Raw genomic sequence first — 14,946 nt, 5'->3', positions numbered from 1 at the left:
GTTAATGGGGCGGAGTGAGAGAGAAAGAGAGGGGAGAGTGAGAGAGTGGGAGGGAGGGAGGAGAGAGAGAGAGGAGAGAGAGGGGGATAGAGTGGGGGGAAGGGGGAGTGAGAGAGAAAGAGGGGGAGAGAGAAAGGGGGAGAGAGTGGGAGGGAGGGAGGTGAGAGAGGGGGGAAGGGAAAGAGATGGAGGGAGAGGGAGATGGAGGGGGAGAGAGAACTGGATACATGTAATCAGGGCAAACAAGGTTACTTGGCACTTCCGATCACTGCTGCAAGAACACAGAGCCTGACCGTGGAAAAATGGCGGAATTTGTTCCAACTACGCTTTTTAATGTGTAACCTAATGTGCGCTTGACTCATAGGTTTTCCCTAATTCGCACAAGGCAACAGTGTAGGGAGACCTGGGACCAAGCTATCTTCCATTCATGACAGTGGCCGACAGCATATTATGATGGAGTACGACTCCACTCCATAAATACACGAAAGCCCTAAGGGATAACTGTGTTACCTAGGGTTGCCCTACAAATTAAATGGAGCAGGGTAAGTGATGCATGCTTTCCCAAATGCTTACAGGCAATGTGAAAGGACTTGCATCCAGGAAGTAGGTGGGGTGCTTCCAGCAATTCTGAATTCAAACTCGAACTCTACTGCACGGATCAATACAGTGAACACAAGATGGCCTCATGGCAATTTCCTGGAATGTCTAGACACGGGGCTAAATCCAGGACCTTGGCTATTGAACTGGAATGACACAGCGGGCTACGCAAGGGAAACAAATGCCCCCATGGGTATCCACATGTCCATGGCCCACTCACACGACTTTATATATTTGCTTGAGTTGCTGGATGATCAATTGACTCGGAGTCATTTACACATTTTACAATTGATGCAAACGTTATTATGTTGTGACCAAGCATTGATCAGCCAGCCTGGAAGCAGTGCAACATTTTGACGGATATATTTACATAGCAGGAGCCAGGCTCGGACTGGCCTATAGGACACTAGGGCAATGCCTGAACTAAAAACACAAAATGCTAGTGTGGGCCCGTTTTTTTTGGTCCAAGTGGGCCACTTTGTTGGCCAATGTGGACTAGTTTGATGAGTTACTTCACTATGCGACAAGCAGTTTGGACCATTATTGCTGAATACATGTTCTTTCAATTGCACAATTTTCACCACACTTGATCAAAAAACTCCCCCTTGTGTACTGTTCAAACAGTCTGTCACAAAAGGAATGAATTTCCATTTGCAACAGAGGGCCATTATTTCATTGTTGACCGAGACAATGTTATGCCTCAGTCCGACCCTGGCAGGAGTTAAGAGTCCGCACTGAAAAAGAAATCTGTAAATTAATGTTGGGACCCAGAAAATTGTGCATTGATTGAAAGTGCTATTATATGCTTGGCTGTACCCTATTGAGTGTGTTGAGCGCATCCTGTGCCGCTGCGAGTGCTGGTTCAGCCTTGGCTAAATCTTCTTCGCAGTCCTTCTGCTTCTGCCCCACTTCCTTGGCAATGACCGCCACCTTCTGCTCCTCCTCATCAGCTATGGCTTTCTCCTTGCTGACTTTCTCCGTTTCCACTCCTACCACCTGGATCAGCTTGTCTGCGTCTTCGTTCTTCTGCTTCAGCTCGACCTCTTGCGCTGCCAACTTGGCTTTAAGATCATCCACCTACATCCCAACGAAACAAAGGATTAGCAATCTAGAAACGGGCAAGCTCCAAGAGTTGCATTTACACCTTAAACAGCAATATAACCGAGCTTTAAAATTTCTGCCAGCGTTTCATCGTCATTAGAGTTGGGAACTATGTTCTAAAACTGGAGACCACGCCCAGAGGCAGTATCCCAATGGAATCACTATTTGCGTCTCAGTGGGCCAATGATGGGACTATCCACCTAGCGTGGATTGATCTGCAATGATACATTTCCTTTGTTTTAATCGATATAAGGTATTTACAAAGTGACACTTGTTCAGAACGTTGCAGAAAGTTTCTACAATGTGTAATCCAAAAAATGGTTCTTCCTCAAGTATCGCTTGAGCTATGCCAACATAGAAACCAATGACCCACATCGTCGTGCTGATGAGGACCGTGGTGGGGTCATTGGCTATATCACCTCTACAGTCTCCAGCTCACCCTGCATTGCCACCTCGCTGGCACGACATCACCCCCCACAAGACTATATGGGGCAGGGACCAATTAAATAGGTGATGTGGGTCAGGTCAGTAATCCATGGGCAGACCTCGGATGTGGGACAACATTCAAAACGGCTTGCAGGCGGCCCTGGAGCTAGTTTTGACCCGCAGCAGCCACTCTGAGAAAAAGAAGCAGGTCATCCTTCCAGTATGGTCCCACACCCATTCCAGCTCCTCTACTACCCTGCACCCTATCACTTAGCCTCGGGGGGCCTCTCCTGTATACAGCACTCGTTTGCTTTCTAGCTAGGTTCGTGTTTTATAAATCCCATAGAAACATGTATACATGCATACATACAATAATGTATTGTAACACCTGGCCAATTGGGGCCTGTCTAAAGGGCACAGACAACGGGCCGGGGAGGAGCATTGTATTTATTTAGGTGTATAAACGTAGTGTTTGTGTGTTTACTTTGCTGAGTAATCTTACTTGTTCCTTGTAGTGGACCAAGCCATCCAGCCCCTCCCTAAGGCTGGATAGAAAGTTGATAAAAGCATCCCAGGAAGGAAAATGGAAAGGTTCCCCTTGCCCAAGGAGTGGACTGGGCAGGGGAGAGAATGGGGGCAAAATGAGAAAATTGTTAAAAAAGATAACGGTCGAATTGGGAGAGGGAAGGAGGCTTGTGAGGCTCTTCTTGGGGGCAATGGCCTCAAGCATGCCTGGCATAAAGCGTGACCCCGGGTAGCATGCCCAGTACAGCCCTGGGGCCAACCAGGCCTGCCAGAAAGTCAACCTGCCCAGGTGGCAAATAGGGCCCTGAAGACTAGCACGCCAGTGCCATGTATGTCAGGAGCAGCCAGAAGCTAGATGAAGGCTGCTGCTGCGTCTATCCTGCCCGGTGCCAGGTGGGCAGGCCTGTGAAGATATCAAGTCCCGGTCCAACAAGGATGAGGTGGCCTGGGTGAAGCGCTACAACGCCTGCGCCACTGGCTCCAGAGCACTAAAGAGCCGGCAGCGAGCTCGCCCTCCTGCACTCCAATAACACACAGGCACAGTGCATGGCCGCTGCCATCACTAGGCAAGGTTAGGCACTTGCCTATATGTTGGAAATGTTAGAGGGTCAAAATGCTGCGTTAACACCTCCACACTAATTACTGCTTTGCCTGTAGTGATAGTAGCGGCTCTGTCCTGTTACACTGTCTGCAGGCTGGCTGCAGCAGCAGCAGACCAGGTGGTGCCATGAAGGTTGGGACTTGGGATCGAGTCAGGGTCACAAGTGACATGGGCGTGGCAGCGCTTCCACCGATGCATTAGCATGCCACGAAGCACTGCACATGCCCCCTCGCCGGATCGTCGACTCAATGATACGAGTCAGTGAATGCTGCAGTGCTCTATGCAGCCTGGCCGAGCCCCCTGAGCCTGTTAACTTGAATTGGTCTGGACCATCAGATGTGGTGGCCGCCTGCGCACCCTGCACTAGCTGCAGGGCTACATCAGCCTTTTGCTGTGCGGTGCACCAGGCCAGTGACCGTACTAGGCCACCCGATCCATCCTGGTGGCGGTAGGCCCCTGCTGAGCCTGTGAGAGTGGCCCATGGCCGGGCCTTGGCTGTGCTGTGCTGAGAGACAGAGTAACAGTCGAACGCAGGTGAGGACCGAGGTGCTGTGCCAACTACTACCGACCAACACCATGGTGCATCATGCATGTGGTGCCCCTCAATCCTCTCTGTGTCTTAATTATAAGTTACACCTATGCCTGGCTGGATGACTGGCAATGCTCAGGCTGCAGGCTTTAACAGTAACAGCCCCTCAGGGGCGGGGGTCAGCCTTGAGTCTGCTGCTGCGGCTTACAGCAATATTGTGGAAATTAATGGAATCAGTTTACTGATAATTTGTTATTGTTATAGCGATTTTGCTGTACGAGGTGCTCACTTCATTAACAGACTGCATAATATTTGTGCGCTGATGAAAGTGTGTATCTGGATACGACTCTACTCCTTGTCCTACCAGGACACTCGACCCCTGCTCTCCTCTCTCAGTGGCACACTGCAAGGACCTCGCTGCCGCCGCCACTGGCGACCCTATTCTTGCATACAGCATACCGACTTTCCCGTCACTGCCTGGCTATCTTCTCTGTGCCCTGCTCTGGTGTTTTCATCCCAGTCGCCTCAGCTCTTCTGCACTGTCCCACTCCTCTCCCGTTCTCTGCCTCCTGTGCACTTCCTTCTTTACTCACACCCTCACTTGCCCTTAATACTCACTGCATTCCCCTATTTCCTCTTTCTGTCCACGTGCCTTCGCTACTTTGCTCTGTCTCTGCCTAACACCCCCCATCCTTCTGCCATGCTCCTTGGCCCCATCTTCATGTCCACAACACTGTGGTTGGGGTGCCATCTCCCTTTATCTAGTCTATATGCTCTTCTGTCTCCACTCTTCATCCCTGTGACTTTTAGTCCACGCCTATGTTGGCCCCTTCCTTCTGCCACCAGTCACCTGCCCATATGCCCTATCCACATATTACTATTGCTCTATCCTGAATGTGTGTGTGTGTCCCTGTCTGCCCCCTTATGTTTTCAATGCCCCCCTTTATCTTTCTCGTGTTTCCTTTTCTTGTCCTCCTGTTCCGTTCCCACTGTTTTCTTCCCACATCTCACAGCAATGCCCCCCTCCTTGACCCGTTGCCGTCTCACCCAATAATCAGATAATAAAATGCCCGGTAAATCTAGTCTCCTCCGCAATGGTCATGCTGGGCTGACCGAGTTGCCCCATCTGCCTGCGTGGGACACGTGTGGCCATTTGAGCTTCCAATGTCCCCTCCGACTGCTGCCCGGCTACAAGAAAGTAGAGAGATGGCTTAGCAATAAGAAAATCTTAGGGTTACCACATCCATGGCAACCAACAAGATCCTGTGCAGGGGGGATGCTGAAAGATACCCACATCTACAACTCCCCCGTGCTCGACCATGCAAAGAGCCTGTCCATGCCAGTTTTTGGTCTTCCTTTCGAACCCCGGGCTTTCAGTCAACTGATACGTCCTGGTAACTGTAGATTTGGTTACAATTTATTTAAGAAACATGCAGTCTGGCCCAGGCCTGCCACAATGGTGATGGAGGTGGCGGGCAGAAGGGGCAGTTGTCCTGCAGACCTGGACTTCACGCAGGCCATGTGATGAGAGCATGTATTTTTTGTTTTGGAAAACAAACCCCGAACTATTACATTTGAGTGGGGAGCAATGGTGTAGGAGGCGGTCCACAAAGGTTGTTGGCGTTGTTTGCTTATTGACCCACCCATTGACTACCCAAAGTCATGGCAATTCCTATGACCATTCTAACCCACTTCCTGTACAAAACACATCCACTCCTGAGATGTTGTTGAGCTCCACTCAAGCCTTACCATACACCTTCGCATTTGTTGTGCCTGCCAATGTTTTTTTCAAATCAGTCTTCTGAGTTACTCCATTAATTTGAGCTGTACATGCGCTACTGATATAATATAAATGTCTTACCAGGCCTGCCTACAGCCACTCTATTTATAAGCACTATGCTGTCCTTCACTGAAGTCCTGTTAAAAACAAGCACTGGCAAAGCCAACAGTTTTGACTTGTGTATAGGTATTAGGCATTTGCCAGGCACTGCAGTTATATGACCAGGTACTCATACCATCTGAGACTGCTACCATCAATGGCCAGTTAATAGCACTACAGTAGGGCCTGGCAAATGCCTTTCCCATGTCTACAAAAAGGCCCAAACCATTGGCATTGCCAGTGCTCGTTTCTTTTGTTTTGGTGGTGTGGCGGCAAATCTGGCAGGGCACCTGGAGCTGTTGTTTTGAGCTGCCCCACATTTGTTTGTTGTTTTCTTTTTATGCATACTGGCCTAGAAATCAGCCTCTTTTGCAGGGCAATTCACACCTTGTGAACTTAAGGCTGTGGGGGATGTGGTTGGAGGGAGGGGGTCAATTCAAAGAGAGTGAAGCCCGGCCTGCAAGTCCCAACAGCTATCTTTAGCAAGGGAGCATGCTTTTACATAACCCAGCTCTTTAAAAAAAAAGAAAAAAAATGAACAGTTCATCTTTTTGGAAATGTCGAAGTGGGGTTTGTTTCATTACGTTTATCTACTTCTCAAATTGTAATTCTCGGCATGTGTCCTTCCTCTTTTTTGACATGTCACTTGGTAGAGTTACACAGATGTGTTTCTAATATTTTGAGCACCTATTTTCTGGCGTTAACGTTTGAAGATATACATTGCCTCCTGTGGTCATTTCTCCTCTAAAAGCGAACTGGGGATGTTTTGCATAACATGTTTCCATAACCTTCAATATTGTATAATGCCAGATTCACATATGAGCCTCAGTTGTTTCCCAGAAAAGCCAACCAAATGTTTTTCTATGTTTGTTGCGCGAGATTTTCTGTAAGGTGGGTCTTCGAAAGACAGCGCCTCCTATTTGGATGGATCTATGGGGTATTTGTGTCAAACTGTTGAAGGGCATGCATGTAATATGGCAACAGGAAAACTGGAACAGAAAATAGGATGACCCACTTTACCAAAAGTGTGCGATCCTGAACAAATCACAGTTGCTCTCTGTCGCTCAGTCCACCTAAGTGTCTAAATTGTGAGTGCATAAACCTGGAACCTACGCGAAACAGATTTAGATACAATTATCACCCAACCAAAGCTGGTACTCATTTATTGTCCTCGGAAGGATGAAAGGCTGAGTTGACCATGCCGGGATTCCAACATGCATCTGCAGATCGCAGCAGTGAGCGCTCAACCCACTATCTATCTTATGGCTTACTTTCCTATGTTTTAGTTGCGTTACTAGGAGGTTCTGTAGATGATTATCCAATCCTCTTCCCAAACGCCTATTCCCCAAGAGCCTTCAGGATTAAACTAGGGGTGGGGATTTCAATAGCATTCCCAAGAAATCTGGTAAGGTAACTTTTAAAACTTATTTATAAAATTGGTAAATAGCTGCTACAAATCTGGTCTTTCTACAGCTCATCACATTAGATGGAAGAGGACTTTGTGGCACTATTTCACTGAATCAAGCCCTCATGCACAAGTATATGATATTGTAGAAGGGGGTTTGCAGCAATCAGTAGCAAAATGAGGACGGTTGGTTGAGAATGGTTAGGATCTGGAGTGGGGGGGCGGCAATGTGACAGTTTGTCTAGGGTGGCAAAATTCCTTGCACCGGCCCTGGCACAGTGACAGAGCAAGCGGGCCTCCTGCCAACTGCACTGGAGCATGGAGCACCTCAGAGCCCCAGGGAAGGCATCATCCGCATGTTAATGCGACGTTGCCTAAAAAAGCAAATGAGTGCCAGAGGCAGAGCAGTGAGTACGGAGCCAGCTGAATAGATTGTAGTGCTAGGCTGTGCGGTGGTGATCACATGGTGCACTGCAATGAAGAGAACATTGCTTTCAGGGGGCGGGGCCGGCCAGCCCCTGAGAAGCAGCAGGGAGGGGCATGCTATGCCTCCATGCCACCACTACAGCAATTATTTAGATATTTATGGATATGTATATATTTATGTTTGAATATATTTACTTGTTAAGGATTTAATTAGTATAAGTGTTAAGTAGGGTTAGTCTGTGCAGGGTTTATGTAAAGGGGAGAAGTCAAGGACACTGGCTTTACGGGGTAAGTGGATGCTGGGGCCTGCCAGAGGCCACCTAGGGAAGGTACCATGCGCCGGGACAATCATATGGCCCTCCCCCGAGGTGAGTGGTGCCAGATGGGTATCAGGGGTCTTTCCAGTCAGTTCACCCTAAGAGTGCCTCCAAGACCACTTCCAGGTAGGGTGGGCTGGAAGAGCAGACACCTTGTCAAGTAATCACATTTGGGTAGATTAGGATACAGGCAAATAGGGAGTTTTGTATGAGTAAAGTTTAAGGTTGTTTAATTTGAAATAAAAATGGGTTCTCGCTGGGATCCAAATAATCCACTATGGTGTGTTGTCTATCTGAGGGCTTACATCAGAAAGATAGAAATTGAGGGTGTAGCCCAACTCCTGTTTCAGGTAGGGTTAAAGTCGTTTTTTATTTTGCATGTTGCCTAGCCCACCCCCTGCTTGCAGCTGGTCTGTGTGGAGACAAGTGGCAAGTGGTCCCTCCCTGGCCTGTGGGTCAAGGAATGTGCACAATCACAAGGCAAGGGCAAAAAACACTATGGCTACTTTATAACTCCAGCTCAGCCTTTACATCATCACCTCCTAGATCTTCTGGTTACTCTTATATTTGAGGGATCGCAAGGGAACTAATCGGGATTATTTAAATCTAGACCTACACACCACCCATAACTATAGCATCGCTAAGTTATACAAGTCATACACTCTGAGTGAGCTCACATATCGGGTGAGCCTCCAGTTGCCTAGTTACTGGGGGCTCGCCAGTAAGACTAGTGAGCGGAATACCTCTTTAAGATGGCCACTACAATTTCACAACTTCATTTATAAGAGAAACACGATCTAGCTGCTGCGTGCCGGATGACCATGTGAAGTGGATTTCCCTCACACACGGCTAACTCTCCAAATTAAATGGAGAACAACACGTTGACTGCCGAGATACAATGCAGCTAGGTAAGTAGAGTGTTAGGGCAAGTTGGCAACTACGAGCATGGAATAATGAAGTCATCTATTAGAAAAATCGTGGATCGCGGGACCGCTGACACATCGTGATTCTTTCTCTTCCAAGTTAATTCCCCACACCTTGTGAAGCCACGGACTACACCTTACAACAAGAGTGATGGAGAGCTACATTAACAGAGCCCTCCGACATTGGCACAAGGATTACCTAATCTTACCAAGTGGACTGAGGTAAGTTGTAGGCTGACCTACAGCCTGTATCCAGTACTTGACCCTCGCAGCCCCTTTCCCTCTTACTACCTTACCTTCCTTCCCCTACCATTAGGCAGTGCACTTCACATGCCTTCATACAGAGTGCACCCGTGTTCCAAGAAGCTTGATAGTAGAGCGCCTGAATGCACCCAGAATCAATCTGTCGGGTCCAATTCTCCACACAGGATACACGTATATCTAAATGCTGCTTGCTTTGGCCCACACATCACATTTTTGCCACTCTATAAAATGAACTTTGATAAACTTCTCATTAGAGTGACATAGGACTAGTACCTCCCTTATTGTCTCCAATTTATTCTAGTTACAAAGTTGATAAGCCAACGCCCTATCTTACTACTACGCAGAGCCAGCCCGCCCATTTCTTCTACATAGTGGGGGAGTGCGATTCAGTGTACTCTTGCTTTACCATTCTTCGCAGATATTCTTTCCCTTTCCTGCAATGATACAACTGTCACACATCAACCCTGGCTGAACGTTCCTATCTCTCCCTCACTTTCTCTTTATATGTTTAGAGCACTTTCGGTGTGGTGTGTATTGTAGCTGGATTTAGTTGGGAAGCCTTCAATCCCTTCCTCTTTTTTATAAACATTATTTTACCATACAGTGGGCACCACATACATTCACAATAGTGAACTATGGATGCGACTCAAAGAGCCCATAGATAAGTTATTCTCCTGATTTTGTTTCTCAGCGGTCATCCCAAACTTGTTTTTTGGTCCTGAGGAAGGCAGATACATTCTGATCACTACAGCCAAAACGTATCTAGACTTACGCTGACACACGCAATTATAGGCTATTGGTCTCCAACATTCAGAATTTGGGACCTACCTAGACCCTGGGCCCAAAAATGGACGAATGGGCAAGATTTATAGTCATATTACCTGTTAGCTAGATAGAGAAGCACCTTGACAGTTCATTACATTGTGTGTATGCTTGGCTTGCTCCTCCTGTTTTTGCAAATTTGTATGTATTTTCAAATTGTATAACCTTTGTATTGCCTAACAAATTTATAATTTTTGTAATCATGCTTTGTTTTTTCTGGTTGAATATAATTAAAATGTACACCTAACCAAATGAATAATAAAATGTGTGATTGGTGAGAAAAGCTAAAAGGTTCACAAATCTTTACACTAGCATTTATAGATTACTGGGTCTTGTTAGATAGCCGTCAAATAGAAAAGACGCCCGATACTACCATGCTTTGTATAAGAATAACTGTTTTATTTTCAGATGCAAATTACTTTCTTGTTGGGACAACTTTTTGTATTAGAATTGTGTACATTTCCCCAGTCCCAATAAGAGTAGGGGATGGTCCTCAATTACTAAGTGCTCTTATATTTTGCCTATTCAATTTGTCTGTGTCTTTCCCTCCTCCTGTGGCCTTCTTTTGACCCTCTACTTCTGCACTCTAACTAGTGGGTCTCAGTTCCCTAATGTTACTTTTTTCTCTACAACCTGTAAAGCACTCTTGCTCCTGTACTGAATGTGGGCCACTATTTACCTGCAATGGCCCCCCTAAACTAAATTCACCATCTCTCTCCTGCCCCCCCTCCACTTAGGCATGCTCTGAATGAGTCCAACAGGTTTCAGTGTCCTGAGCCCCTGACTGGAACATCCACACCCACCCTTACTTACACCCCACATCTTGTGCTTAGCAGGAATTAATGTATTTTAATGTAGCAGGTTTCAAATCACCAAAAATAAATGACAGCTCACTAGAAAAAGAAGCATTTAATAGCAGCAGAAAAGTACGGCATGAATGATCTTTGGGACAGATAAACGAATGCTCTATTAGATTTCCGTAGTGAAGAGGGAGACCTCTGAACTGCACAGCCATCCTTTTTCTAAACATTGAAACCCTTCAGTCTGATGAGGCAGAATCCCTAGCAAAGGCATGGTAATCACAGGGACCCAAGTGGTTCTTCCCTTTTGCCTGCCCGTGCCCTGCTCCAGTTCAATCGAGAATTGAAACGGGAGAATTTTGATGTAGCTGATTAAAACAAGAATGGGTAGCACTAGAGTGGACCATTCAGACCCTGACAGCCAATAATCATCACAGGCTTGTGGACAAGAAGCACTGGTATTGTAAGGCATGCCAATGATCTTGTTAGCTGCCTCAATCCACATTACCTCTCCCGCGGACAGTCCCTCTGTTTTATCCCTCAGCTGTCATCACAACCTGCTGCACCATCTGATCCTATCCATCAGTGTGCCTGCTTTCTGCATACACTGTAGTGTCTGGTGTTCTGGTTAATACATCTGCCCGCCACAGGCAGTACCAAGCATCATTTTCTGAACATTGCATTCTCTGTTTGGACCTTTGCTTTTCACCTTTGCACATAGAAATCTCTACACACATTGTGTGAAAGAGAAAATTGAAGGTTAAAACGTGGCACCCAGCTCTGCAACAAGGTGTTGGAAGTAGCTCCTGCAGCTGTGGGTTCTACTGGGAGTTGTGGTCCCTAAGCCCTCCTTATCTGCCCTCATCTTCAGCTTGTCCCACCCATCCAGGCATTGAATACCGCAATCCACCCTATATAAGTCTTCTGTTAGGAGCAACACCTAAGCTTCCAGCCTGTAGACCACGACCATGTCCCACTGTGTTCCTTAAAGATTGTCTGGCTGCTCTAACCCACAGTGATGGAAGTGCTGAAAGCCTCCACCAATAGCATTAAAACAAGCTATCATAATCGCAGTGTTCAGGAAATCAATGCCAGGCCTTTAGAGGCTAGCCACCTACAGGCTGACACCCAACTTGACTTCTCAAGCAAGGTAAGGCAAGGAGATGTAACATAAAAAAGTTATGGTTATTCATATTTATTTTATTTGTATTTATGTAGCTAGGGGAACTTTGAATAGAAACACTGTACAGAGGAAAAAAAAAACAGTAAGCAAGCTATGCTATTTCCAGGTGCCTTACAAAAGCAGGGTAGTGGAATATGACTGAAATATCAATCTGTTTTTCAGGAGGTACTTGTAATATGAGAAGCAGGATGAGACATTAGCTCCACTGATATTTATAAGATATACAAAAGAGCCCTACCAGCTTCAATATGCACATAACTTTGCAGTTGTATGTAGTTGAGGATGGGATGGGTGGCAACAGAAGTGGGGCCACCCCACTTTTGTCTTGGTAGCAGCTTTGAAGGATAGAAAGTTATTTTTATATTGTGATCATTAGCCCTGCACAGTTTCATCTTGGTCGCAAGGAACCAGGAGAGAGAAAGAACTGAAGAGGGAGGCAGTGGAGGGCAGACAGGACGCAGTCAGGTTGAGGAATGCCTAAGTTGTGTTTGCTGTAAACCATATAACACGTTAATAAAAAAATAAAGCAGACTTCGACTGATAGGGGAGGAGAGTATCCCATTGTTACATTTGAAGACCAGACGAAGGAACATGGAGTGAACAGTGCTGCATAGTGAGCCAGCCAGTGCTATGGCGATGGGCAAAGGTTAGGAGGGTTAAAATGTATATGCATGTAAAACCTGAATACTTTGGTGAGCAGAGGGGGGGAAAAAAGAGTAGAGAAGTATTACCATTAGGAGGCCGGAGGAGATATTAAGCCTGCTGTGGTCCACAGTGGAGATAAGAGTTCTTGCCAATTGAGATTTAATGGGTAGATTGTTAAATTTTAAAGGTATTTGAACAGCGCACCGCCACCAACGGAGTTGGTCCCCAGGCACTCTGGCGGATCTGCAAACGATAAGGTGGGGTGGGTTAGTAAGGTGAAGAGGGAGTAGGATAGTCAGAGGAGTGGTGTTCTGTTGGCAGCTTCAACTCGATATACACCGGGTGCTGAGCTTTGGTGACAGTATTGGATCGGTGTCAGTCCACATGTGCTGTTGGTGCGGCTTATGTGTTGTTGCAGTGTTGTGAAGTGCGTGCAGCTTGTTGTGCGAGAGATGTTTGCGTGAGTTTTTTGAGTGAGATAAGCATGCTGAGAGTTTGATCTTATATTGGTTAGTGGGTTACCTGACATTTAACATGCTAATATTCACAGTTCCGTCTAAGTGTGCCACTTGCTAACCTTCACAATCTTATCTAGATGAGACGCAGGCTAATGTTCACATTTCTATCCAAGTGTGGCATGCTAACATTCAGGTTTCACCCAAGTGCGGGCATGCTAACATTCACAATCTTATCTAGATGCAACGCACGCTACTGTTATGCCACATTAAAAGGAACAAAATCATGGAATTGATCACTCACATTACTAAGTCTAAAATTCCATTAATCATCCTGGGTGATTTTAATCACTGGGCCAATGATTCTCTGGATAAATAGGCCTTTAATTGTAAAAAGACTGAGCTCTCAATTGTAGCCTCAAAAGAACGTCCGGGCAAATTTGATTGTGCATATGTTATGTAGATTAAGCATGTATGGCAAAAATGGCAACGTGATCACCTGCTTGAGTTTGAGGTCACTAGCAAATAAAATCACACGTGTTGCACAATTTGGGGGATGGGTTGAGCCAGTTACATATAAGTGATATAGGAATACTTATTGTGAGAATCCTGAGAGCATACTCGCTTAGGACCCCCTCTCAGATGACCGAGAAAAGGTCATATTCTATTGGTTTCCCTGAGGTTCCCCAAAGTACTGTGAAGAAGAAGAGGGTGCCAAGAGTAATGCATCTGACTTTGGAAAACACCACTATAGTACTGTGAGAAAGAAGAGGGAATAAGAAGGAAAACAGTCTTCCCATGTGAACCACCAATATGGTACTCGGGCGAAGAAGATACAGACAGAGGCACACCAGCACACTCAATGGAGATGTACCAATAACAAGGCTAGGCAAGGTCAGGCAATTGACATCCCATTAACCATTCACAGGTGTATAAAAGGGAGGGAGAAAGCAGCAACAGCAGTAGCAGACGCGATCGTGAAGCAAGAAGAGAAGCTGAAAGGAGGCGAGACTCTGAGGGGAGCAGTTTTGTGCAGTGCTGCAGCCTGAAAAGCACCCACTAGGAAGACAGTTGGTCCCGGCAGGTGTGGCTTAGGAGCTGGAGCTCCTTAAGACAGAGGAAGGAGGGCAGCTGAGAGGCAATTCTTCCACCCACCAAGAGGAGTGCTCACCCTCCTGGGGCATTGTGATAGTGCTGGAGTACCTGAGGGGTAGAGGAAGAACTCCAAGAGGCATTTCACGAAGTTTGTGGAAAGCGCAAGCGCAATAGAAAGCAAAGTCTTCAAAGGGGAGCAGTTGAGTGCGAGAGGCTGAAAAAACCTGTGCGACTTCGACTGTGAGTTCTAAAGGAGGAACTTGTATTCTATCCAGTTTTAAAGTGTACATTGTAGCGAAGTGGTTGCGTTCATTCAAAGAAGGGAAGAAATATTTTTCGAAACTCTCCATGTGAAATGCACTTTACAGTAAACAGCCTCTGCGTCAAGAAGGAAGACCTTTAGAAAAGGCGAGTTGTGGGAATCCCTAAAGTGTGAGCAAAGAGGCTTTGAGAGGAAAGGGGAGCTATGCAAAGAGATGAAGTGTGAGTGAAATCTAAAAAAAAAAAACTCTAAAGGCGGGAGAGTGATCCAGAAGGGCCACAGAGACCACACATGAAATAAATATATACTGGGGAGGTTTCCAGGCAGGGGGTGACCCAAGAGAACCACAGAAACTCGATAACTATAAAGAAACAGTATTTGATAAAGAAAGTGGAAGTTGAAAGAGAATCTTATTTTGATTAATGAACTATAACAAGAGGGCACAGCTTAACCCCAGGGCACCTGGTTGCATGACCTGTAGTGGGTTGACTGTACGGCCTGACAACTGTGCCACGAAACCCCATTGGATAAGTGTACTGTGTGGCAAGTTGAAATTGAATAAACTAATAGGAGTTATTGAATGTGGGGAAGGGAACCCCTAAGCAAACCAGTTGAGCTTTTTTGTTAACAATTTGAACTTTTGTATTCCATTGAATATGAGGAAGGGAACCCCTACAGAAGCAGGTTGAAC

At 46.3% G+C, this 14,946-nt stretch overlaps 1 protein-coding gene across 2 annotated transcripts in view; it reads right to left on the bottom strand.

Moving 5' to 3' along the window:
• DNAH9 (dynein axonemal heavy chain 9) overlaps positions 1–14,946 on the bottom strand; it is a 1,527,051-nt gene that overhangs the window by 488,574 nt on the left and 1,023,531 nt on the right. For both annotated transcript variants that reach the window (XM_069654516.1, XM_069654515.1), the window contains exon 49: positions 1,414–1,674. In XM_069654516.1, the coding sequence (XP_069510617.1) occupies positions 1,414–1,674 (261 nt within the window). The remainder of the gene's footprint in view (positions 1–1,413; positions 1,675–14,946) is intronic.

Source organism: Ambystoma mexicanum, chromosome 3q (genome assembly GCF_040938575.1).
Source record: "Ambystoma mexicanum isolate Mex_15411 chromosome 3q, UKY_AmexF1_1, whole genome shotgun sequence".
NCBI lineage: Eukaryota > Metazoa > Chordata > Amphibia > Caudata > Ambystomatidae > Ambystoma > Ambystoma mexicanum.
Note: the sequence above shows the minus strand (reverse complement) of the source record. Positions and strands in the feature narration are given on the sequence as shown.